Here is a 27,917-nt window from a genome sequence, read left to right on the forward strand (position 1 = left end):
TCATGGTGAAATTGTACTAGAATCTGATAATCTGCACCCCAAGAGGTGTTCTGTGGCAGCACAAGGAGTTTAATTTCCACTTATAGGTTGTCTTGAGCTGTTTCAAGTCACTTTATGGGCGAATAGCAACCCTAAAAAGTGAAAGATGTCTACTGCTCCCAGCAGCTGATCATCAAGATATGACTCAGGGTATAGGTAGGTGGACCAAGTTCTACAGAAGAGTATGACCCTGAGTTTCATAGATAAAAAGCCAATACCCATAATTTTGGACCAAAATATGTCTCTCCTGAATGGCCAATATTGAAAATGACAACCTTCACAGCATAGTAAAATAGAAATTTAGTACAGACAGAAGTCATTTACATATAAGGCAGATGACATATTTGGTCTTGAACTTGTGATAATCCCACTTATGGCAATTGTGAAAAGGCTAGTGCTAAAGATTTAACTCTTGTAACTCTATTTTCCTACACAAGTTGATTATTTAGGACCATACCAACAATCGCCTGTAAATGTCAATATGATATTAAATTCTTAACACAATTGGGTAAAATGCCTTGGAAGTGAAGATGTGGTGTTGTCATACTGTATCTCACAATTTTTGTAAATCAAGGGAGACTACTATTAGGCATCACTGATGACAGAGTCAGATCATGAAAGTCTGTTGGTTGTGGATCTGGATCTTCAAAATCCACAGTGAAATTGTGAAAGCCAATTTCTTGTTTCCAGCATCAACAAAGCCTATGATTTACCACCCATTCCAGCAGTTTGCATAGCGTCATTGATGAATTGTTCAGTCTGTAGCAGTAAATATCATGTAGATTTTTACCAGGTACAATGATAATTTCTGTCTACTGGGAGGCAAAAGATGCCTCTAGCCACACATTGTTAAACATAACCACTATTTTTTTAAAAATTTTTTTAAAATTATCATTGAGGTCGTGAAGTATTTGATTGTGTATACTATAGTACCTGGTCCTGGGGATGTATCTTTGCATTGCACTTGTGTGTTGTTGACCAATCAGTCTGTAAAAGGCGCATTATATATCTCCATCTGATGGGTGTCAAATGATAAGATAGTGTACACCATTAAAATTTAATGATGCGTAAAACTGCTCGAGGCCGACATTTTGGCATATTGCGTCTCCAATAATTCAGCTACATCAAAAGGAAGGGTATGTAGGTCTCATCTATCTAAAATTCTGGAATTCCAGTAGGTAAAAAATTCCTACTATTATGTTGCAGTTGTATGCCCATACACTAAAGTGACATATTGTTTCCACATTCATGTTCCCACTGTTTGATTAAACTACACTGAAGCATCAGAGAAACTAGTACAGGCATGCATATTCAAATATAGAGATATGTAAACAGGCAGAATATGGCGCTGCATTTGGCAACGCATATATAAGACAAAAAGTGTATAGCACAGATGTTACAATGGTTACTGAAACTACAAGAGGAGATTATCAAGATTTAAGTGAGTTTGAGAGAGGTGTTATAGTCGGCGCAATAGGACACATCATCCCTGAGGTGGCAATGAAGTGGGAATTTTCTCATACGACCATTTCACGAGTGTACTGTGAATATCAGAAATCTGGTAAAACATCAAATCTCCGATGTTGCTGTGGCCGAAAAAAGAACCTGCAAGAAGTGCGACCCTTCCACAAACTGCTGCAGATTTCAATGCTGGGCCATCAACAAGCATCAGCATACAAACCATTCAACAAAACATCATCAATATAGGCTTTTGGAGCCAAAGGCCAACCTGTGTACCCTTGAGGACTGCACAACAGAAAGCTTTATGCCTCACCTGGGCCTATTAATACTGACACTGGACTGTTGATGACTGGAAACACGTTGCCTGGTCAGATGAATCACGTTTCAAATTACATCAAGTGGGTGGATGTGTACGGGTATGGAGACAACCTCACGAATCCAGCATGCATGTCAGCAGAGAACTGTTCAAGCTGGTGGAGGCTCCGTAATGATGTGGGGCGCGTGCAGTTGGAGTGATATGGGACCCCAGATACATATAGATATGACTCTGAAAGGTGACACATATGTAAGCATCCTGTCTGATCACGTGCATCCATTCATGTTCATTGTGTATTCCAACGGACTTGGGCAATTCCAGCAGGACAATGCAACACCAAACACATCCTAAATTGCTACAGACTGGCTCCAGAAACACTCTTCTGAGTTTAAACACTTCCACTGGCCACTAAACTCCCCAGACATGAACATTAGTGAGCATATCTGATATGATTAAAACTGTGTGCCGGACTGAGTCTCGAACTCGGGACCTCTGCCTTTCGCAGGCAAGTGCTCTACCTACTAAGCTACCCAAGCACGACTCACGACCCGTCCTCACAGCTTCAATTCTGCCAGTAACTCATCTCCTACCTTCTAAACTTGACAGAAGCTCTTCTGTAAACATTGCAGAACTAACACTCCTGGAAGAAAGGATATTGTGGAGACATGGCTTAGCCACAGCCTGGGGGATGTTTCCGAAATGAGATCTTCACTCTGCGGTGGAGTATAGGCTCATATGAAACTTCCTGGCAGATTAAAACTGTCCCGGACTGAGACTTGGGTAGCTCAGTTGGTGGAGCACTTGCCCACAAAAGGCAAAGGTCCCGAGTTAGAGTCTCGTCCCAGCACGCAGTTTTGATCTGCCAGCAAGTTTCATATCAGTGCAAAATCCACTGCAGAGTGAAAAATCTCATTCTAGATATCTGAGATGCCTTGCAACTTGCTGTCCAGAAGAGATCTCCTCCCCTCACACTCTTACGGATTTATGGACAGCCCTGCACGGTTCATGGTGTCAATTCCCTCCAGCACTACTTCGAACATTAGTCGAGTCCATGCCGTGTTGTGTTGGTGCACTTCTGGGTGCTCGCAGAGACCCTACACAATAGTAGGCAGCTGTACCAGTTTCTCTGGCTCTTCAATGTACAAGCTTGTGACTGATCATTTGTACAAAATTAGATTAGTAGCAGAATTCAAACTTGCAACTAAGACTCCAAATGATTAAATGTTATATAATTCACAATGAAGAAGACTGAGGAATTCCAAATGTGGCTATATCAACGAGTGTTAAAAAATATCCTGGAATCACAGAATTACCTATGAAGAACTTCTAAGGTGAATCAAGAAGAATAAGTATTCGAAGAACACAATCAAAAGCAGGGAGCTAGAATATTTTGACAACATCGTGAGAGGAGAAAGGTACAATGTTCTCAGACTCATGACAGGAAGATAAGTTGCACGGAAAAGATTGGTAGACAGAAGATGAACGATGTGGCTACAGAATCTGACAGTGGTTTGGTTTGGATGCACTTCCGTACAACTGATTAGCTCCACAAAGTCAAAAACAAGATTAGCAAAAATGACAAGATGACAGCCCAATGACAAGATGATAGACCATAACGTCCCTCTCACCATTGTAATGCACATTATCTATTTACGAGGTCTTCAAGTATTTTTTTGAGAGCTCTGTAGGAGATAGTTGCATAGAGATGGTGCGGATGAATAGGGTATTGCATTATGTGCTGCATGGATTATCATACTTGTTGTTTCTTGTAATATCTTGTCAATATCTTTTTCTTGGGATATTATGATGTAGGCTACAAGAGCCTGCATCCCAAATGGCTTTTCATAGGTATCACTGGATTTTGAATATGGTATTGATAAAATGGTTGGCATATAGTCGCTGTCGCAAAGAACATTGTGGACGAACCACTGTATCACAGGTACAAAATTAAAACTGCAAAGAGGAGCTGCCATGTGTGACACTAAGGCCATCCACACATGAGACTATTCAAGTGGTACAAAACAAGTAGGTCCTCTAAATTGCTGACTGGTTACCAACTGGATACCATTGCAGTTCTGCACACAAATGTACTATACAGTTCAGAACTTTGAAGAGATTTCCTCCCAGTATATTTCTAAAATATGACGAGTAGTTAGAAGAGGTTGAGAGTGTTAAATTCTTGGTATACAATTTCATAATAAAATCAACTGTGAGGAACATACAATATAACTGCTGAAGCACCTAAACAAATCTTTATTTGTAGACATTACTGGTATAAAAATAAAAAAAGCTAAGATACTTCACTTACTTTCATTTCTTAATGTAATACAGGATCATTTTTAGGGATAACAACCAAGCTAAAGTTTTCCAAATCCAAAAGAGTGCAACACAAATCACTTGTGATGTGGAAACAAGAATGTCCTGCAGAGGCCTGTTCAAGGCTGAGTATATTAACTACTGCTTTTCATTATATTTATTTCTTAATGAATGTATCTCTCTTTCAAGCCAACAGTTTGGAATCAGTAGCCGGCCGGGGTGGCCGAGCAGTTCTAGGCGCTAGAGTCTGGAACCGCGCGACCGCTACGGTCGCAGGTTCGAATCCTGCCTCGTGCATGGACGTGTGTGATGTCCTTAGGTTAGTTAGGTTTAATTAGTTCTAAGTTCTAGCGGACTGATGACCTCAGAAGTTAAGTCCCATAGTGCTCAGAGCCATTTGAACCATTTTTTGGAATCGGTATTGGAAATAAGAATAGTCAACATGCAGGTTTAAAATTCCTTACTTCATTCCATTAGTCAGAAACATACATTTTCAATAACTTGGCAGCAACTATAAAAATTGTAGCTATTAATAAAGTTCAATTTAAGAGGAGCCTAAAGGATGTATTGGTGGGCAACTTCTTTGACTACTTTGATGAATTTCTTAGCAGAACCAACTGATGTATATATTATGTATAATATTAAATAATGTGAGTATTATGTAAAATCTGACTTCTTTATGTCTTCAGTGCAGTAATGTGACCAATGTGAGTGTGTGAGTGAGTGAGTGAGTGAGTGAGTGTCAAAAACTTGCTTTCTATCGGATGATGCATGGCTACAATACCCAAAGTAGCATCATATGCACCTCAGTTTATTGTACATTTACATGTTTTGTGACACGATTGGTATCACTTCTTAAATGAAAACATGTTTCAGATTTTTATTTATTCCACATGAATGAGGACCATTCCACTTAGGATCCATGGAAGCAACATGTATTCTTGTTATATGATGTGTTCTACTTCTTGAGGATTTCTCTCTGTGAATCTCTGTACAAGAAGTGCATCCTATCAAATCAAATCAGGAAAGATGTTGTGAGCTTGCAGGATTACACCTGAGCAGCTTTTTGTTACACACACAAACAAGTCAAATCTGAGAAACTGGCAAACAGTCATTCAACATACCTCAATTACAAATCATACCACCCTGTTATATTAATGGCATGTTGCTAGGCTGATGGATTATTTACTATTATTGAAATTGGTTATGCTGGAAGAATTTGTGATGGGGGAATATTTTGCACTTCATCAAACAGTGGAACACACACACACATTGAGATTTTATACCCATCAAGACCAGTGTCCAATGAAAATGATACGCCCCCGTCCATTAATATTTTGTAGCATATTAAGCATTTCCTTTATCATGCTACTTAATGGGATCACATTCCCAAAATATTCTGGATATTATGAAAAAAATAACTGTAGGTTAAGCAGAGAAAGAAAATTAAATCAGTATGCCACTGAATCAAGAAATAAGTGATTCCAGAGTTAATCCTTTAACAGCTCACACCATAAAGAAGTTACTTTTGAGTAGCTCCATATGCTGATGTTCTAAAATGCATTGAGGTTCCTATATTCATCAAAGGAAAAATGAAGGAAAAGCCACAGGACTAACTATCATCTACTAGTTGCACTCTCACTGTGGGTAACTTATATTATAGTGACACATTCCACACCATTATGGAATGTTGTATTCATGATCTATGGAACAAGGATTAATGAATGTATGTAATGTACGTATGTACGTATGTATGTAGGTAGGTATGTAGGTGTTGAAATCACCCAGCAGGATAAATAAGGGTGGGTGGGGGAGGGAAGGAGGGGGCTGATTGATGTACTAGATCTTTCAGCTCTGGACAGGATGTGTGTAACTTGTACCAAGGCAGACAGTTCTAACAGTTACAGCTTGAAGTACCTGCTTGCAGAAAGCAGATGATTGTACTAATGTGCACAGACTCCCGAAGCACTCTCCACATAGTTCGAACATGACTAAAAACATGTTAGTTTCGGGCTGTGTAACTGTGATTCTTGCAGTGCTACATGTATGGTGGAGAAGGGGGACAACTGCTTGAGTTCAGCCAGATGGTAGTAATGATTATTAATGTTCCATTGTACAATGATTACAAGAGGAGTTGGACTGACAAAGATGAAAAGCAGTTAGGTTAAGTTGATGTTCATTCCTGAGCTTCTGAAGGACAAACATAATATCCATACTTATAGGAAAGATTCAGAGTCAAACGGTCTCCTCTAATGTGTTTTGGTTTACACTTTTTCCTTTCTCTTTCTTTATTTCTTTGGAAGATTTTAATTCTTGTGAGTGTTTCTTGGGTTGCATATCCAGGAACTAAGATAACAAAACTGATGAAATCTTCTCAGGCTTCCATCTAGGTGGCTGTGTTAAAATTCTGCCACTCAGGTGGGATGTACACATAATCTCAACACTTCACCAGAAGAGTGTGAGAGTGACAATCATTGAATCATCACAGGATTTCAACATAGCCACATTGATGGAAGGTTATGAAGATTTCATCAGCAGTGCATTCCAGAACAGTCTACATTTACAGATAACCAAACTGTTCTATGGTCTGATACCCATACGCCTTTTTACCAAGTGACTTATTTAATTGTGGAGGATACTGTCCCAGATGGCCCCCACCCAAGCAATGCTAGTGAAGAAGAGTGTCTCAGGCTGCTGCAGCATAAATTTATCTGCTGGCACAAAATGGGTGTGTTCAAGCCAGGTGTAACCTCTCCCTCTATAATGGCTTATCGATATGTAGGTAGTTAATGACTTGAAACAGGGGGATGTGCTAGCTGTTGCCCAAGCAGATTTCATTATCATATCAACTGAAAGAAGATATTTGTACTTTTTTTCAATCTTCAAGGTATTACAGGTGGTTAATTGTTTCACATTCCCATATTTCATTTTTTGCTTTAAAAATCAGGTAAATTTGTGTTTGGGGAGAATGATGGTCAGGTCATATTGTGCACTGCAGAGGCTGTTGGCATGGGTGGTTGTCATGTGGAGTTCTGTGGCAGTTCCTACAGTGAGATGATATATTATCATAATGTAAACATCAAAAATATCTCATGAGTGGCAGGGGATAGCACATCTATAATGCACAACTTTAATTTTTCATTACGATGTGTCTTTTAAATGTAGATATGAAAGAACATGTATCAACCTGGTTTTCCTTTGAATCATCGAGGTTTGCTCTGACATTTTTGTCGAACTGGAATGTTAGATCTCAGTGAAAGATAGTGTCTTGGATCACATTAATGCTTTTGTGCAAGGGAGGATGACAGGAATATCTCCTCAAGGGGTACTGGCTCAGAGTGCTTGAGATCTGGTTGTTACTGGTTTAATCATTAGAGATATGTAATGCATTTTTTCCATGTTGGCTATTTCCACAACTTATCTTTGATATTCTCCAGTGTCAAAAAACTGCAGTTTCACTGTTCTAAAAGAATCACCATCTGCCCTAGGAAAAGCAAATACTGAGTAAACTGTTTGGTTCCTTGTTTTGGTCAGAGCCCTGGTGCTGCAACAGAACAACTACCAACTTTTTGACTTACATGGGGAGATAACAACTAGCACACTCACCACGCAAGACCTACGTTGTAACAGGGCTATAGTCAAGCACATACCCGACAACCTATCACATATGATTGGCTCTAGCACTGACTTTTTGGAAGGATTAGTTGTCCACACAGTGAGCATGCATGTGTGATCAAACATTAGGAATCTGAGAAGAGATAGCCAGTTGGGGGATTGGGGATTTACAGCATGGGAAAGAGCGAGAGAGAAATGCTGCAATTGTTTCAAGCCCATACTTGTCACACATGTACCCACAAAAGAGCTGAGAGGTGAGAAAGGGGGGGGGGGGGGACAGCATACTGCTACAGATTTTACTGCCTCAATGCTGTAGCAGTTAAGTACTACTTTGTACACAAATTCACAAAATACTTTTTTTTATGACATTACAGCACTCAAAATGAAACACAATAGGGCACCATCTCTGACCATCCACTGAAACACACATATATTTTTGGTCGATGGATGAACAAATCATATAATTATCATTGATACAGTTTTAAAAGGCAACAATGAGTGAATACATATTTCTTTAACCAGAAATGACAGAAGAAACAATTTGAAGCCTTCACTCTGTGTTTGGAACTTTTTGTTGAACTGAAAGGGATCTATTCCTGACTTTCCAGCATTATTCAGGAAACCAACCAGGCAGATGGTGGTCGTAGTGATCTCTCTACCAAAAATCTAGTAATACCAGTATTCCTGGCCCAATTTTGATCTTCCTACACATCGGTCAGGGGCCTGAAGATGGCATAGTAAAATGCTGAAACTGGTAGGCAAATAAAATAAATTTTGAAACTAGACACTGAAGGTTGTGTAATTTGACATCCTGTGTCAAACAGCTGAGTCCTGCAACCATCTCTAAAAAGATGGACATACAGAGACACATAATTAAGTTTTGAATATACATACTAGGCAAGTGATAATATTATTCTACGCAATTTTATGTGGTTTTCATGTCAACCTCTGTTGACAGGTTGTAAGTAACTTGTGCTGCTGATTTGAATTTGGCAGTTCTGTGTAGCAGTGCAGTAGTAAAAACATCCATGTTCATGACAACTGATTTATATTTTTGAGTTATTGCTGTTGTTTAACTTCTGCTAATTATGCAAATCAGTGTACGAACACAATGGAACACAAAGTAAAATACCATACCAATGCATTACTTAATTATTTAGAAGGGAATTTAAGAACAGTTACAGAAACAAGTAAATGAGTATCTCAAAAAGCTGCCGTATGAGGTAGTTAGATAGAACATGGAAAACTGAATTTTTCCTTACTCTTTTATAAAATTCTTGATTGCATTTAATTGTAACATTACTATCAGAAACAAGTATGTAATATACATGTGTGCACTTACAGACCAAGAATCAGGTACTCACTCCTTACATACTACTCAGCTACTGATCGGCATATGGAAATTCATCCCTATTTCAAGTGTTTTGTTAATTGTTGTCCCAACTATAATCACCCAAAAGAAGTATAGTTAGAAACTGAATCACACAATATGTCTCACCCTATTATCCAAATCAAAGAGGTAAGTATCATCATCTCTGTTATCAGCTTCACAGTCTGTAATGATCTCTCCAATGTATCTGTAAGAGAAAGACACTGTATTTCAGAATTCCATTCGGTTTGAAAAACAAATACAATTGTAAATGCAATGCAAGATAGTCACCACACACTTTATAGTATCATTCAAACATAGCTCTTTCCTTTTTTAAAAACATAAAGAAATGATCACAATGCGTGGGAAAACACTTTACTGTGTACTGGGACGAGTAGGAATGGAAAAACAATCATTTGCACTGGCAATTCTTGTTGTTTTATGATGGAAACGTAATATATATAGAATCACAAGTGCTTGGCAAGTGTCTCCAAAATCACTAGAGATACCAACTTCTTTTTTTTTTTTTTAACATATAATTTTCCTATGGTCATTAATAATAATAAGAGGAATATTATTCTTGAGCCCCCTGTTTCTTACACTACCCATTCATCCATACTGAAGACATTACAATGAACTATGGCTCTTCCCCCCCCCCCCCCCCCCCTTTCCACCACACAAATCTCATTCTCTGTTGTCTAATGTCTCAAAACCATAGTTACTTTCCATATTGGCTTGGGTTACTATCCTAATAACAGTATGTTCCTTTTACTGATTTTAAGCACTCTTCAGTTATTATTCCTGCCTTCTTTTGTACTTGACTTCACTCTTTGCTGCCCATCTTCCTGCCTGTTCAGTATCTAAAACTGGTGTGTAGGTTGATTACATGTCATGTAGATCATTTATAAGACTCCTATCAAATCAATGTGAAACAAGTCAGTTTACAAAATTTGTATATATGATGTGTTTGTGTGTACAGCTGTATGCTGGCTACATGGAGAAGACTAATCACCAATGGGTTATACAGAAGAAACAACTTCAGAGTAGACATGCAATTTACTCTTAAACTTGTGACATTTTTATGTTATTGAGGAAATGATCAATAATTTTTGTGGCTATATACCAAACTTCTTTCTGAGACACTGACAGCTTAAACACTGAGTACAATATTTGCTCCAGTATTGTAGTTTTGTCACCCCTTAAAAGAGCACAATGGTCACTTTGGCATGCTGCAGATAGTGTAGAACTGGTACCAGGTGGTCATGCAATCCTCCTCCACTGATGGAAGTAATGGCAGTGAAGTATTTCATTTGGAAGTGCACATGACCACACAGTGAATGAAGTTGCCCACTTTATTGTTGTATGCTGCTGTCTACAAGGAACAGTATACCACTTGCAGCTATGTAACATCACATTAAGAGCAGTGGTCATAAGCTCTTAAGCAACAGGGGGACAGGAGCCAGTGTCACACTATGTCAATAACTGGTTTCAAACTCAACAGGAATTGCAGGTGTTAGTAAATTCAGGCCTGTCTCTATCAGTTCCAGTGCGAACACTGCAATGGAACTGACTAAAACAGACATTTGAAGCTGGGTGCCTTGAAAATAGTCACTATTGATAGTAGTCCTTAAACATGCACACCTTCAGCAGGTAAAATAACATAGAAACTACACAAACAGGAGGAGGAGTTTAGTGTTTAATGCCCATCAACAATGAGATCATTAGAGACAGAACACAAGCCCAGATTAGGGAAGGATGGAGAAGGGAATCAGCTGTGTCCTTTCAAAGGAACCATCCTGGCATTTGCCTGAAGTTATTTAGGGAAGTCACGGAAAACCTAAATCAGGAAGGCCAGGTGCAGGTTTGCACCAGCGTCCTCCTGAATTTGATCCAGTGTGCTAACTAGTGCGCCACCTCACTCAGTAGAAACTATATAGCAGGGCTTCACAACATACGTGCTCGCGGAGCAAGCTGTGAGCAGCAAGGCGCGAGCATGGAGCAGCGCGAGCACATTACCCCCCACTACCGGACCAGAGCGGAGAGTGGGGACAGTCACGTGGGGCACACAGCAGCTACCGCCAGTCGATGTAAGTCCGCGGCCACCTGCAGGGATATCACTCACGAATTATTACTGCGACAAATGAAACAAATAAAGGAGAATGTACACGTGCCACATAATTTTATTAGCTTAGTGTATGCCTCTACCATCTGTAGACACTGAAACTAAAGAATTCCACGACAATCCTATATTTTCAACACTTTCTTCAACACTACTTAAAATATCACCTCCGGTTGTAGTGTTCTTCATGGCTGCTACATCGAGGAGCTCCTCCCTCACCTGAAGATCTCGACTAACACCTCTAATAAATATGGCAAGCTGCGCTGTTCCAGTGATATCAACACTTTCGTCCATAGCTAGAGAATACGCCATAAAATCTTTACAAATATTTGCAAGCTGGCTCTGGACGTCGTCTGCCATCTCCTGTATGCGACTCATAATGGTCATGTTAGATAATGGCACAATCCGAAACTGTTCAACTTGACATGGACACAAATGTTCCGCTGCAATTACCAAACATTCTTTTATTAAATCGCCATGAGTTAAGGGGCGCAGGGATTTTGCTAAAAGCAAAGCAATTTTGTAACCCACTCTGAGAGCTGCCTCAGTTGATTTTTCTTCGTCGTCCAGATCTTCTTCGGATAGCTTCCTTTTAAGTTTCATAACTTCCTGTGCACGATCTGGTCAATTACATTTTCCACGTCCGTAGTCTTTCGCGTGGTACGACATATAATGTCGCTGCAAATTAAATTTCGTAAAAGAATTCAGCGTTTTGTGACATACTAAACATTTTGCAACACCATCTTTTTCAGTAAACAGATACAATTCCTCCCAGTGGGGGTTGAACTGCGAAAGCATGGTTGGGGTTACACAACGGCGACTTCACATGATTCTTAACCAGCAAAGTGACTGTTAAGAGCTGATCGTAGTACTTTAAACGTTACACAGTCGGCGCGAATTCAATAGGCACGCTGCGGCCCTATTCAAACGTGCGCGCGCATTTGCCCTCCCTCCCCTCCCTCCTACTCCGCGACCTTGCAGCTGCTCGCGAGCACGTGCCTGAGCAGACGCGAGTACTTGCGCTCAAAACCGGCCAGTTTTTAAGCCCTGCTATATAGTAACTGACTGAACATTCGTAATGTGGTCCAACGACTCACAGTTTTCTCTCTTTTCAAATGATGGAAGTCACTGAGTGCATCAACAGCCGAATGACACATTTAAACTGCAATGTATGGAGTGTTAGTTCACCCCAGAGGTGGTTCCGTGATATTTTAGGTGTGTTTTCTGTCTCGTGACTTTCGGTTACCCATTCAGGTTACTGTAAACATGAACCAGTAGGTTTATTTCGACATTCTTGGTAACCGAGTGCTGCACTTTCTTCTACAGCTTCATGAAAAGTATGTTGTGGACACTCTGGTCTTCCAAATTGACCGGGTTTGGCAAAAAACTCTACCAACCTCTCAGATATATACACTTCTAATTTCCAAATTTTCATCAATATGTACAAATCATCATTCATGTGCTACATTAATTGTTGCTATTATTCCATTTGTTGCACAGAACTGAATTTACAATGCTTTTCTTCAAAACTATGGGAGAGGCTATTTGCAAAAAAACACTTATTACTTCTTTGAAAAACATTGACGACACAATCACTGACAGCATAACATCACGATGACATAGGTCAACCAATCACAGGCTAATTATTTCCATATGAGACCACTGCAGCAGTAGTATGACAGTCAACTGTTCATGATGCAGATGATTTTTTTTATTTCGACTTGACACAACAAGCATACCAACAAAATGTTATACAAAATTTTCTCTCCTTTCAAAATAGATCAATATCAGGTTCTTAATTCTTTTCATTAATTTTGAGTAAAAAATGTTGTTTGTAACATCATTAATTCCAGAAAACATCTTTTTTCCTAAAAGTTTTCTAAAAGTCTGTTATTGTATACACAATCAGATGCCTTTGACAGATCACAAAAAATTACTGTTGGTGATATTTAAGGCTCATAGTTTTTGGTAAGCAAATGTATAAAGTGAGTTCTCAGTCAAGAGACCTTTATGAAATCCAAATCATAATGAGCTAAGTACAGAACATTGTTTCTACTTACGTGTGATTTTACTCTTGAGTACATTAATGTATCAAATATATTATAAAAAGATATCTGTAATGAAACTGGACAGTTATTTGGATTTTTTCTGTCACCTTTCATATAATGATGTTGAACAATGATGTATTTTAATGTGCTTGGAACAATTCCCTGTGCTAGTGATACATTACGTATATCTCATAGGATATGACACGACATTAAGTTATAACAACTCATGAGAATTTTGTTCAAAATTCAAACATTATATGAGCTTTAGTTTTGGACAACTTTTAAAAGTCTGTAAATTTCAGTGAAGGATGTTTGTGCTACTTTTATTTGCTTAAAGTTCAATGGAATGGCTTTCTTAATATAAGGCTATAATGAAAGAGCACTTTGTTTTTAAAGCTATATATTTTCCAAAGTATTACATGTATGAATATGACTGATGCATGAATAGAACACCATTAACTCACAGATTTAGCACTCTGCCTACCAGTTGGCCTTACGTGTGCAGTGCCTTGACAAAATGTGACAGAGATGACAAGATGACATTTCAACTCCAAGCTGATGTTCAGCAATAAAGCAACCTTCCATTTATCTGGAAGGGTTAGTCATTGCAATATGAGAGTATGGGCCACTGAACATCATCATGGTGTCATTTTTCTTCTGTAAGAAGACTGCCACAGGTACCTCTTACCTTGATATTCATTGTTACCTCAACAATGAAGTTCTGCATCACTGGATTGGGCATAGGGTAGATGGTGGTAAGCTCCAGGTGGGGTAAATACCTGCATCAAGTTTTTGAATTGCCTGCCATTGATTCAAGAATTGACTACCAAGCGGCAGGTTTGTTGTAACTTTTTGTTCCATGAAAGTTTGCCTCGGGAGTTTACTCCAGATATGAGAAAAGAGTAAGTCTGTTTTTTACTACTTACATGTACCTTCCCTGATGTTTTACTTGAACAGTGTACAGTGTATGCTTTTGAAAGGAAGAATCAACAAATAACTCACTGACATTACTGCATTTAAGATTGACTTTCACAAAAAAATAATAATTCCTGTTTGTCCACATAATAAACACAGCGCATTCCACAGAAAATGGGAAAATGGGTCAAATCCTCGCAGGTATTTTGGCGTAAATCCCCACAGCTCCAACAGTGTGAAATTAACTCATCTGAAGATATAATTTTGCTGTTTGAAATAAAGATTAAGGAAAAAGGTTCTGGCAAAGTATTAAAATGTTGACTCCAATAACGAATTTGCAAGGTGGTAACATATATGGGCCATGCACTGGGAATGCAAGGCTCACATCAATTTCCACTTTGCATTTTTGAATAATTAATTAGGTCAGTAATGACAAGTAGCAGCACTGGTGTGAACAAATTTGCAGTTCATCACTCTGTATCAACAGATGTGGCTAATGGATGAGAAATGAGAATACACTACATTGCGTTAAGTGCACATAATTTTTGTGGACAGAGTTTCATGTGGGATTTTACTCAGGGAGCTGGTGGCGTGAAGCCAGCAGCGTGTTAGCCCAAAGGTCGAATTTTAAAACCTGCAGCACCCCAGGAGGTGCTGGCCCCACCAGGCTAGTCTCCAGCAGCAAGGCTTTGACGCGGTCGACAGGCAGGGGGCACTTCCAGCAGCACACTGCAAGACAAGCAGAATGTCTCCCCAAACTGAATAATGCAGGGAGATGCTGTTTCCCCTCAGTCGTGTCACCCTGAGTTCACAAAAGCATCGCAGACAACATTGCCAGCAAGGAATGTACCTCCACAAATCCCTGACTCTGTATTTTTTGAGTGTGGGACAGAGGAACGGAATGTGTCCATTTAGACGCTGGTGCCAAGGTCGCACCTGAAAGTTTTTCAGACAAGTGGCAACTCCAACTAGTGACCGCAACTGGCCAGGTTGATTTGACACACGCAGTGTTTGGGACTAGCACTCATTGGTGCAAAATTTGTTAAAAAGTTGTGATTGGACAGCCACAGCAACAGAGCCACAAGACACACTAGATTTTGGTAGAAATGACACTCTCATATCGGCGTCGGTCCAATAAGGGTGCAGTACTCTGCACCGTGCGATACGGAGTAATTGCGGAGTAGTTGCATACCTTATCCGAAACTCCAGATAATTTCGCAGAATTGTGTCATATACATGTGTCACTGTGGCTCAGCAACATCACACCTGATTGGCATAACAACATAATGAGAACAGCCGCCTGGGGACCCTGTCATAAAGCAGAAGAGCAGAATAGGTAATATACGCAACTCCGGCTGTAGCACTATCAGCCTTGCAGTTTACAGAAGTTAATCGGGTGGCTGTTGACCCACTGAGCATTGCAGCACATTCTCGCATTATTTTTGTGATTAGATACTGATGGAAAGTATGTGATCTAGAATCTTGTGCTCTCATTCAGTTAAGGGGAAGTGCCCATCCGCATTGCTAGGTTTTATAGTTGTATATGTATGTTATTCTCCTCTCTCTCTTTATTAAGATGTTGATCTGTTCATATTCAAGAGGCATCACATCACTAATGCAATTTATGAGTATGTCTATATCTCAAATGCAATAAATCTGATTATCTTTCTCAATCTTTCAGACTACATACATTGAAGCACCAAAGAAACTGTTATAGGCATGTGTATTCAAATACAGACATATGTGAACAGGCAGAATACAGCACTGCTGTCGGCAACACCCACATAAAACAACAAATGTCTGGTGCAGTTGTTAGATCGGTTACTACTGCTACAATGGCAGATTATCATGATTTAAGCGAGTTTGAACATAGTATTATAGTCAGAAAATGAGCGATGGGACACGATATCTCCAAGGTAGCAATGAAGTGGGGATTTTCCCATACAATCATTCCACGAGTGTACCATGAATGTCAGGAATCCAGTAAAACCTCAAACCTCTGACACTGCTGCGGCCGGAAAAAGATCCTGTAAGAATGGGACCAACGATGGCTGAAGAGAATCATTCAATGTGACAAAAGTGCAACCCTTCTGCAAACTGCTGCAGATTTCAATGCTGGGTCATCAACAAGTGTCAGCATGCAAACAGTTCAACAAACCATCATCAATATGGGCTTTTGGAGCCGAAGGCTCACTCGTGTACCCTTGATGACTGCATGGCACAAAGCTTTACACCTCGCCTGGGCCTGTCTACACTGACATTGGACTGTTGATGACTGTAAACATGTTGCCTGGTTGGACAAGTCTCATTTCAAATTGTATCGAGTGGACGGACGTGTATGGTTATGGAGACAACGTCACCTATCCATGGATCCTGCATGTCAGCAGGGGACTGTTCAAGCTGGTGGAGGTTCTGTAATGGTGTGGGGCATGTACAGCTGGAGTGATATGGGATCCCTGATATATCTAGATATGACTCTGACAGGTGACATATATGTAAGCATCCTGTCTGATCACCTGCATCCATTCATGTCCATTGTGCATTCCGAAGGACTTGGGCAATTCCAGAAGGACAATGCAACACTCCACAGGTCCATAATTGCTGTAGAGTGTCTCCAGGAACACACTTCTGAGTTTAAATGCTACCGCTGGCCACCAAACTCCCCAGACATGAACATTATTGAGCATATCTGAGTTGCCTTGCAACGTGCTGTTCAGAAGAGACCTCCACCCCAACGTACTCTTACGGATTTATGAACAACACTACAGGTTTCATGGTGTCAGTTCCCTCCAGCTCTACTTCGGACATTAGTCGATTCCATGTCACGTTTTGTTCAGGAACTTGTGTGTGCTCACTGGGGACCTACAGAATATTAGGCATGTGTACAAGTTTCTTTGGCTCTTCAGTGTATATTGACACACCAACCCTATGCTACAACCCAGTCAAAAATGTTGGTGGGGTTAACCTGATCTTAATAATTTACATGCATCACTACTTTCTAAGAGGCAATGACCTCATCCAATCCAATTGTTCAACAGAGGCATATATTGCATATTCAGATGTCATTAAGTGCATAATAATCGCATTTGGGGAATTTATAATAGAATCCCGAGTTCAGTAAACAGTTCATTTGCATATCACCTCATGGTAGCAAAGGAAACTCTGAGGTTGCTTCCCATAATTGGTGACCCTGCTTTTAAATATGTAATCTGAAATCTTCTGATACAAAAACAAGGTATTGAGATTTGTTCATGTTTCGATATTTTTGAATAGATTTTTTTTCTCACAGTGTCACTCAGCACAAAGGTACAAAAATGGTTCAAATGGCTCTGAACACTATGAGACTTAACATCTGAGGTCATCAGTCCCCTAGAACTTCGAACTACTTAAACCTAACTAACCTAAGGACATCACACACATCCATGCCCGAGGCAGGATTCGAACCTGCGACCATAGCGGTCGCACGGTTCCAGAATGAAGCGCCTAGAACCGCGTGGCCACACCAGCCGGCACACAAAGGTAGTTTCTTATAACTGGCTGATTGAAGATTTGTGTTACCTTAACAGCTTGTGTGAATTTCCTAATCTGATGTGTTTACTTTCAACAGGTATTGCCTCCTGCAGTAACAGTTCTGTTCTTATGACTTCTGCATCACATCAAAGAAAACATGCACTGGTACAACTGGGTTGCATCATTAATATGTAAGTTGTATTGGATATAAGAGTGCATAGTCAGGTTCTTTAATGTAATTTTATGTTAATACAGTCAGTCCCACTGTTGCACACCTCTCACATCTTGTAATGGCCGTCAGTTTTTAATGCTGACGCGGAGCTGTGGTGGACTCCTTATGCAGAGAAATCAATCCTTTCATTGGGAATGCGGTTGATGGGGGCGGCCAGCCCATGTCACAGAACTGCTGTACAGCTCCCCCCATCTCCTGGCGTTCCCACAGGCTTGCCGTGGGCCAGTGACCCATTTCCTGGCCGCGTGCTGGAGAATTCCGTCCTTGCATCACAGGACACCACAGGCGGTCTACACTTGGGCCAAAGGCCTCCCAGACTTGCTGACAGGCAGCACACGAATTCACACATAGCACCACCTACCCTTTCGCCCAGCCGCCGCAGATGTTTTGCAGTTGTTCGACTCTGACATTTTCGACGCACTTTAGTCTTACTTGAATTGTTAGAGAACACTCATGTTCATCACAATCATACATCAGTGACTCTATGTGATCTTTAAGGAGGTACAACAGGTCCACTCTGTATTATAATATCTTTCTAATTAATCAATACTGAATTGTTCTTATTATTATTGAATCGCCAAAGTTTCACTTGTGTATCATCGGTTTCATTGTATCCATCTCTTAACTTAAAACCAAATACGTAATTTAATGATCAGACATTACACACATTTGTTTGACTGCTCATGTCTACCTTATCCTAATTTGTACCTATATCTGTATCATGATCTGTATCATAACTTTGGGGTGTGCATTCACGTAGTTCTAGCACAGTCAATTCCATTTACGGATTTTTAAATATTTGCATGTCAAATGGAACTTCCGTGTTGGTTGGCATTATTTTGTGTTTGTTTCATTAAGCTTAGGATTTCTCATCTACCTCAGATATTAATTCTTAAGGCTCCCTCACTAAAACTAGAGTCATGGATGATATTATATTCTTTATTGCATGACCACTATTTTCTTTCCATAATCCTCTCATGCCAAATTAATTATTATTATTATTATTATTATTATTATTATTATTATTATAACTTATTTATGATTAGTGTCAATATGTTTACACATCTCATCAGACAATGTGTCCCTTTACATCACCCTCAATGGCAAGAGAGATGAGCCCTATGGCCGCCCTTTATCCCTATACAGACATCATCACTGCACATTAATATATTCTCTTTTGTACATGGTCCACTTGTGTTTCATCTAAATTTGTGCATACATGTTACACTATGCGGATGAGCACCCAATCTTATCTCTTTGATTTATGTTTGACATTTGTCCCAATTACCACATATGTAAGCCACTCACGCAGAATTTTATTGGGTCTGTACACAGTTTAGAGTAAGATAGGTGTGGTACTAACAAAGTACACCATTTACTAGGTACATAGATAGCTTAGCCCCAGTCATCGAACTTTCAGTTTACTCTACTAATCCTCCTTTTGTGAAGAAGAAAAGTATTATTGTAGTAGTAGTAGTAGTAGTAGTAGTAGTATCAGCAGCAGCAGCAGCAGTAGTAGGATAGATAAGGTGTATGCATGGTGTATGCAAACACAGGAGCAGCTGGGCACAGTTTGCGAACAGCTGAAGATGGTCACAGTCAGCCATCTGCAAGTTGCTGCCTCATAGTATGGGGGAAGCAGAGAAACCAGTGTGTTGCATGTGGCACTGTTGAGGCCCCTTCCATCGCACCTGATGTGGAGGTTCAGCACTCACTGCAGGGTGAGTTGCAGTTTATTACACCATCGCGTAGCTCAAACTGGAGAGTCAATGTGGAGGCTGGCTGTCTGATCTCAGCCATTCACTCTGCATGGAGAGGTGGCTGCTACTTCAGCAGGGTACAAGCAGGCACATGGGCAGAGGAGTTTACTAGTTATCAGGAGCTCCAAAGTTAGGTGCGTTATGGAGCCCCTTAGTGAAACAGGGTCCAGGGCTGGAAAGAATTCCAATGTGCACTTGGTGCCTCCGTAGGGCCTCATCAGAGATATGGAGGTGGCCCTACCTGTGCCTATCAAGGATGCAGTGAGCCATAGATCACAAGTTGTTGCTCCTGTAGACACCAAAATGAAACCTGTCATTTGGGTTCTGAGGAAATCCTCAGTCCCTATGGGTAGCTGGTGGAAGTGGTGAAGACTGCAGGCCTCGCTTGCAGGGTGCAAGCAGACCTCAGAATTAGCAGCGTCGTACCCAGAGCCCATTGGAGTCCTTTCAAGTCTGCAGCCGAGCGTTGAGTGGTGGGTGTCAAAGAGAGATTCCTTCAATGCCGTGACAGTTATGGTTGCAGATTTCTGAACCTGTGTTATGAAGTGGAGAGTTGTAGGATACCACTCAACAGGTCACGCATGCACTACACAATGGAAGCAGCTACTCAGGTAGTGGAGAACTTGTGGAGTGAACACTTGATGAACACTTGCCAAATGATACACACAGAGCGAAATCAGATCGCATACAAAGTAGACACACTTGGACTGACAAAATTGTAACTTAACTGGCGAAGTATTCATAACAAATTTCCTAAACTTACTGCCCTCCAGGAAAGTTGTCACACTCAAATCATTCTCGGAACCGATAGCTAGCTGAAACCTGAAGCACAAAGCCTCTAAAGACATGGAACGATAATTGGAAAAGATGGATTAAATGCAATAGGAGGGGGAGTGTTCATTGCTGTCAACAAAAATATTTTGTCTATCAAAGACAAAATTGAGCCTGGCAGTGAAGTTATCTGAACATGAGTAGCCAGCATAGCTGAGCTAAAGTTAATTATCGGATGTTCTTATTTGTCATCTGATTCTACTGCTACAGTCGTAGAATCATTAAAGGAAAGTCTATGCTCAATAGTGCAGAAATATCCAGATCATGCAGTACTAGTTGGAGGTGATTTTAATCTACCGAGTATAGACTGGGAAGCCCATGGATTCATTGGAAGTCTATGGATTCACTGCACATGATCTGGACCCTCTTATGAAGTACTTTTGAATATGTTTTCGGAAAAACTGCCTTGAAAATTTAGGTAGACAACCCAAACGCAATGGATATATTTTATACCTTGTAGCTACAAAGAGGCCTGATCTTATCGACAGTGTTAGTATACAGACAGGGATTAGTGATTATCATGTCATCGTAGCGACAATGGTTACTAAAGTTAATAAATCCATCAAGAAGACTGGGAGACTATTTATGCTAGAATAAGCAGATAAGAAGTTTTCTGCATCACACTTATACAATGAATGGACATCATTTAATTCCATATGACAGATATAGTGGAGTTAGGGGCGAAATTTAAACTGATTGCAAAGTGCAGTTTGCAGACAACGTGCCAAGTAAGTGGATTAAGAATGAAAAAGACCCCCATGGTTTAATGATAAAATTCAGAAAATGCTGAGGAAACACAGAAACTTGCACTCTCAGTTCAAAAAAGAACATGTAAATGTCGACAGGCAGAAGTTGGTAGAAATTCATGCGTCTGTAAGAAGATCTATGCAAGAAGCATACAGGAAATCCACCTTCATACCATAGTGAGAGATTTTGCCGAGAACCCAAGAAAATTCTGGTCATACGTAATATTACTCAGGGGGTCTAAAGTTTCTCTCCAATCACTCATCAACGGGTATGCGTTGGCAATAGAAGATAGAAAAACAAAATCTGAAGTTTTAAATTTCACGTTTAAGAAATCATCCACGCATGAGCATCGTACAAACATACCATCGTTTGATAGTCGTATAGACACCTGCAGGAAGAACGTGGAAACAGGCATCTGTGGGATACAGAAGCAACTGAAAGTGTTGAAACCAAAGTAGTTGCCAGGTCCAGATGGAATCCCAATTCGGTTTAACACAGAGTACTCTGCGGCACTGGGCACTTACTTAGCTTGCATACATTACAAATCTCTGATCTAGTGCAAAGTCCAAAGTGACTGGAAAAACGTGCTGATGACTCCTGTATACAGGAAAATTAAAAAATCAGACTCACATAATTACAGATCAATATCCTTAAAATCAGTTTGCTGCAGAATTCATGACCCCATTCAACAAATATAACAAATTTTTTTTGAGACAGAAAAGCTTCTGTCCACAATCAACACAGATTTAGAAAGCATCACTCATGTGAAACTAACTTATCCTTTTCACACATGATAGCCTACGAACTGTGGGTGGAGAGCACCAGGTAGATTTTATATTCCTACATTTCCAGAGCATGCAGCATGCAAGCATGCAGCTTTACTGTATGGTTAAATGATGATGGCGTCCTCTTGGGTAAAATATTCCGGAGGTAAAATACACTCCTGGAAACTGAAATAAGAACACCGTGAATTCATTGTCCCAGGAAGGGGAAACTTTATTGACACATTCCTGGGGTCAGATACATCACATGATCACACTGACAGAACCACGGGCACATAGACACAGGCAACAGAGCATGCACAATGTCGGCACTAGTACAGTGTATATCCACCTTTCGCAGCAATGCAGGCTGCTATTCTCCCATGGAGACGATCGTAGAGATGCTGGACGTAGTCCTGTGGAACGGCTTGCCATGCCATTTCCACCTGGTGCCTCAGTTGGACCAGCGTTCGTGCTGGACGTGCAGACCGCGTGAGACGACGCTTCATCCAGTCCCAAACATGCTCAATGGGGGACAGATCCGGAGATCTTGCTGGCCAGGGTAGTTGACTTACACCTTCTAGAGCACGTTGGGTGGCACGGGATACATGCGGACGTGCATTGTCCTGTTGGAACAGCAAGTTCCCTTGCCGGTCTAGGAATGGTAGAACGATGGGTTCGATGACGGTTTGGATGTACCGTGCACTATTCAGTGTCCCCTCGACGATCACCAGTGGTGTACGGCCAGTGTAGGAGATCGCTCCCCACACCATGATGCCGGGTGTTGGCCCTGTGTGCCTCGGTCGTATGCACTCCTGATTGTGGCGCTCACCTGCACGGCGCCAAACACGCATACGACCATCATTGGCACCAAGGCAGAAGCGACTCTCATCGCTGAAGACGACACGTCTCCATTCGTCCCTCCATTCACGCCTGTCGTGACACCACTGGAGGCGGGCTGCACGATGTTGGGGCGTGAGCGGAAGACGGCCTAACGGTGTGCGGGACCGTAGCCCAGCTTCATGGAGACGGTTGCGAATGGTCCTCGCCGATACCCCAGGAGCAACAGTGTCCCTAATTTGCTGGGAAGTGGCGGTGCGGTCCCCTACGGCACTGCGTAGGATCCTACGGTCTTGGCGTGCATCCGTGCGTCGCTGCGGTCCGGTCCCAGGTCGACGGGCACGTGCACCTTCCGCCGACCACTGGCGACAACATCGATGTACTGTGGAGACCTCACGCCCCACGTGTTGAGCAATTCGGCGGTACGTCCACCCGGCCTCCCGCATGCCCACTATACGCTCAAAGTCCGTCAACTGCACATACGGTTCACGTCCACGCTGTCGCGGCATGCTACCAGTGTTAAAGACTGCGATGGAGCTCCGTATGCCACGGCAAACTGGCTGACACTGACGGCGGTGGTGCACAAATGCTGCGCAGCTAGCGCCATTCGACGGCCAACACCGCGGTTCCTGGTGTGTCCGCTGTGCCGTGCGTGTGATCATTGCTTGTACAGCCCTCTCGCAGTGTCCGGAGCAAGTATGGTGGGTCTGACACACCGGTGTCAATGTGTTCTTTTATATTTCCAGGAGTGTAGTCCCCCATTCGGATGTCCGGGCGGGGACTACTCAAGAGGACGTCGTTATCAGGAGAAAGAAAACTGGCATTCTACGGATTGGAGTGTGGAATGTCAGATCCCTTAATCGGGCAGGTAGGTCAGAAAATTTAAAAAGGGAAATGGATAGGTTAAAGTTAGATATAGTGGGAATTAGTGAAGTTCGGTGGCAGGAGGAACAAGACTTCTGGTCAGGTGAATACAGGGTTATAAATACAAAATTAAATAGGGGTAATGCAGGAGTAGGTTTAATAATGAATAAAAAATAGGAGTGCGGGTAAGCTACTACAAACAGCATAGTGAACGTATTATAGTGGCCAAGATAGACACAAAGCCCATGCCTACTATAGTAGTACAAGTTTATATGCCAACTAGCTCTCTGAAGATGACGAAGAAATTGAAGAAATGTATGATGAGATAAAAGAAATTATTCAGGTAGTGAAGGGAGATGAAAATTTAATAGTCATGGGTGACTGGAATTCAACAGTAGGAAAAGGGAGAGAAGGAAACATAGTAGTTGAATATGGATTGGGGCTAAGAAATGAAAGAGGAAGCCGTCTGGTAGAATTTTGCACACAGCATAACTTAATCATAGCTAACACTTGGTCCAAGAATCATAAAAGAAGGTTGTATACATGGAAGAATCCTGGAGATACTAAAAGGTATCAGATAGATTATATAATGGTAAGACAGAGATTTAGGAACCAGGTTTTAAATTGTAGGACATTTCCAGGGGCAGATGTGGACTCTGACCACAATCTATTGGTTATGAACTGTAGATTAAAACTGAAGAAATTGCAAAAAGGTGTGAATTTAAGGAGATGGGACCTGGATAAACTGACTAAACCAGAGGTTGTACAGAGTTTCAGGGTCAGAATAAGGGAACAATTGACAGGAATGGGGGAAAGAAATACAGTAGAAGACGAATGGGTAGCTCTGAGGGATGAAGTAGTGAAGGCAGCAGAGGATCAAGTAAGTAAAAATACGAGGGCTAGTAGGAATCCTTCGGTAACAGAAGAGATACTGAATTTAATTGATGAAAGGAGAAAATACAAAAATGCAGTAAATGAAGCAGGCAAAAAGGAATACAAACGTCTCAAAAATGAGATCGACAGGAAGTGCAAAATGGCTAAGCAGGCACAGCTAGAGGACAAATGTAAGGATGTAGAGGCTTATCTCACTAGGAGTAAGATAGATACAGCCTACAGGAAAATTAAAGAGACCTTTGGAGAAAAGAGAGCCACTTGTATGAATATCAAGAGCTCAGATGGAAACCCAGTTCTAAGCAAAGAGGTGAAAGCAGAAAGGTGGAAGGAGTATATAGAGGGTCTATACAAGGGCGATGTACTTGAGGACAATATTATGGAAATGGAAGAGTCTGTAGATGAAGATGAAATGGGATTTACGATACTGCGTGAAGAGTTTGACAGAGCACTGAAAGACCTGAGTCGAAACAAGGCCCCAGGAGTAGACAACATTCCATTAGAACTACTGACGGCCTTGGGAGAGCCAGTCCTGACAAAACTCTACCATCTGGTGAGCAAGATGTACGATACAGGCGAAATACCCTCAGACTTCAAGAAGAATATAATAATTCCAATCCCAAAGAAAGCAGGTGTTGACAGATGTGAAAATTACCGAACTATCAGTTTAATAAGCCACAGCTGCAAAATACTAACGCGAATTCTTTACAGACGAATGGAAAGACTGGTAGAAGTCGACCTCGGGGAGGATCAGTTTGGATTCCATAGAAATATCGGAACACGTGAGGCAATACTGACCCTACGACTTATCTTAGAAGCTAGATTAAGAAAAGGCAAACTTACGTTTCTAGCATTTGTAGACTTAGAGAAAGCTTTTGACAATGTTGACTGGAATACTCTCTTCCAAATTCTGAAGGTGGCGGGGGTAAAATACAGGGAGCGAAAAGCTATTTACAATTTTTACAGAAACCAGATGGCAGTTATAAGAGTCGAGGGACATCAAAGGGAAGCAGTGGTTGCGAAGGGAGTGAAACAGGGTTGAAGCCTCTCCCCGATGTTATTCAATCTGTATATTGAGCAAGCAGTAAAGGAAACAAAAGAAAAATTTGGAGTAGGTATTAAAATCCAGGGAGAAGAAATAAAAACTTTGAGGTTTGCCGATGACATTGTAGTTCTGTCAGAGACAGCAAAGGACTTGGAGGAGCAGCTGTACGGAATGGACAGTGTCTTGAAAGGAGGGTATAAGATGAACATCAACAAAAGCAAAACGAGGATAATGGAATGTAGTCGAATTAAGTCAGGTGATGCTGAGGGAATTAGATTAGGGAATGAGACACTTAAAGTAGTTAAGGAGTTTTGCTATTTGGGGAGCAAAATAACTGATGATGGTCGAAGTAGAGAGGATATAAAATGTTGACTGGCAATGGCTAGGAAAGCATTTTTGAAGAAGAGAAATTTGTTAACATCGAGTATAGATTTAAGTGTCAGGAAGTCGTTTCTGAAAGTATTTGTATGGAGTGTAGCCAAGTATGGAAGTGAAACATGGACGATAACTAGTTTGGACAAGAAGAGAATAGAAGCTTTCGAAATGTGGTGCTACAGAAGAATGCTGAAGATTAGATGGGTAGATCACATAACTAATGAGGAAGTACTGAATAGGATTGGGGAGACGAGAAGTTTGTGGCACAACTTGACTAGAAGAAGGGATCGGTTGGTAGGACATGTTCGGAGGCATCAAGGGATCACCAATTTGGTATTGGGGGGCAGAGTGGAGGGTAAAAATTGTAGAGGGAGACCAAGAGATGACTACACCAAACAGATACAGAAGGGTGTTGGTTGCAGTAGCTACTGGGAGATGAAGAAGCTTGCACAGGATAGAGTAACATGGAGAGCTGCATCAAACCAGTCTCAGGACTGAAGACCACAATAACAACAAACAACAGATTTCCAGAAAGTGTCTGACAGTGCCCACTGCAGACTGTTGACGAAGGTCTGAGCATATGGTTCACATTCCCAGATATGCGAGTGGCTCGAAAACATTTTAAGTAATAGAACCCAGTATGTTGTCCTAAATGGTAAGTCTTCATCAGAGACAAGGGTATTGTCAAATGTCGGGCAGGGAAGTGTGACAAGACCACTCTTATTCTCTATATGCACAAATGATCTGAGTGACAGGGTGAGCAGCAATTTATGGCTGTTTGCTGACAATGCTGCAGTGTACATGAAGGTTTCATCATTGAGTAGGAGTATACAATATGACTTAAACAGAATTTCTAGTTGTTGCAAAGAATGGCAGCTTTCTCTGAATGTAGAAAAATTTAGGTTAATGCAGACGAGCAGAAAAATCAATCCCGTAACATTCAAATACAGCAGTAGAACGCTGCTGTTTGATACAGTCACATCAGTTATGTATCTAGGAGGAACATTGTAAAGAGATAGACATGGAATGGGCACATCAGATTGCTAGTAGGGAAGACAAATGCTTGACTTCATTTTATTAGGGAGTATTTTGTGAAGGTGTAGAAATCTGTAAAGGAGACAGCATATAGAATGCTGATGCAAACCCATTCTTGAGTAGTAATTGAGTGTTTGGGATCCACACAAGGTAGGATCAAAGAAAGACATCAAAGCAACTCAAAGGCATGCTTCTAGATTTGTTACCGGTAGATTCAATCAACACGCAAGTATTAAAGAGATGCTTTGTGAACTCGAATGGGAATCTCTTGAGGGAAGACAGTGCTTTTTTTGTGAGAGACTATTGCAGACATTTGGAGAACCGGATAGTATTTGAGGCCGACAGCAGGATTATTCAACTGCTACCAACATACATTTTGTGTAAGAACCGCAAAGATGAGATAAAAGAAATTAGGGCTCGTACAGAGGCTTTGAGACAGATATTTTTCCCTCGCTCCATTTTTGAGTGGAACACAAAAGAAAATGACTATTAATGGTACATGGCACCCTCTGTCATGCACCATATGGTGGCCTGCGATGTATGTATGTATGTATGTATGTATGTATGTATGTACATGCAGATGCAGATATCTTGTTTCAAATTTTTCAAGACAGTTTTAATTTTATTGTTAGCGTCATTAATTTTTGCCACACTGTGCATATTTCGGGATCTTTAAACGAAGTTTCTTAATAGATAGGAGTAATTTTTGTAGAATCACACAATATCTTTACTCATGCCACAAATTGTGCAAATGTTTCTTCCACTGTATAAAGTATTTTAATCCCCTAAGTTTATAAGGCTTTTGGTCTTGACAGAAACTCATTACAA

The 27,917-nt window shown here is 40.9% G+C and overlaps 1 protein-coding gene across 5 annotated transcripts in view; it reads right to left on the reverse strand.

Annotated features, from left to right (window-relative positions):
- Positions 1-27,917, reverse strand: part of LOC126248359 (histone-lysine N-methyltransferase EHMT2) — a 267,727-nt gene that overhangs the window by 40,436 nt on the left and 199,374 nt on the right. For all 5 annotated transcript variants that reach the window (XR_007545465.1, XR_007545466.1, XM_049949279.1 and 2 more), the window contains one exon: positions 9,246-9,324. Coding sequence is in view for 3 of the 5 variants with exons in the window: in XM_049949279.1 (XP_049805236.1) it covers positions 9,246-9,324 (79 nt within the window). In the remaining 2 variants the exon portion in view is untranslated. The remainder of the gene's footprint in view (positions 1-9,245; positions 9,325-27,917) is intronic.

Source organism: Schistocerca nitens, chromosome 3 (genome assembly GCF_023898315.1).
Source record: "Schistocerca nitens isolate TAMUIC-IGC-003100 chromosome 3, iqSchNite1.1, whole genome shotgun sequence".
NCBI classification, from domain to species: domain Eukaryota; kingdom Metazoa; phylum Arthropoda; class Insecta; order Orthoptera; family Acrididae; genus Schistocerca; species Schistocerca nitens.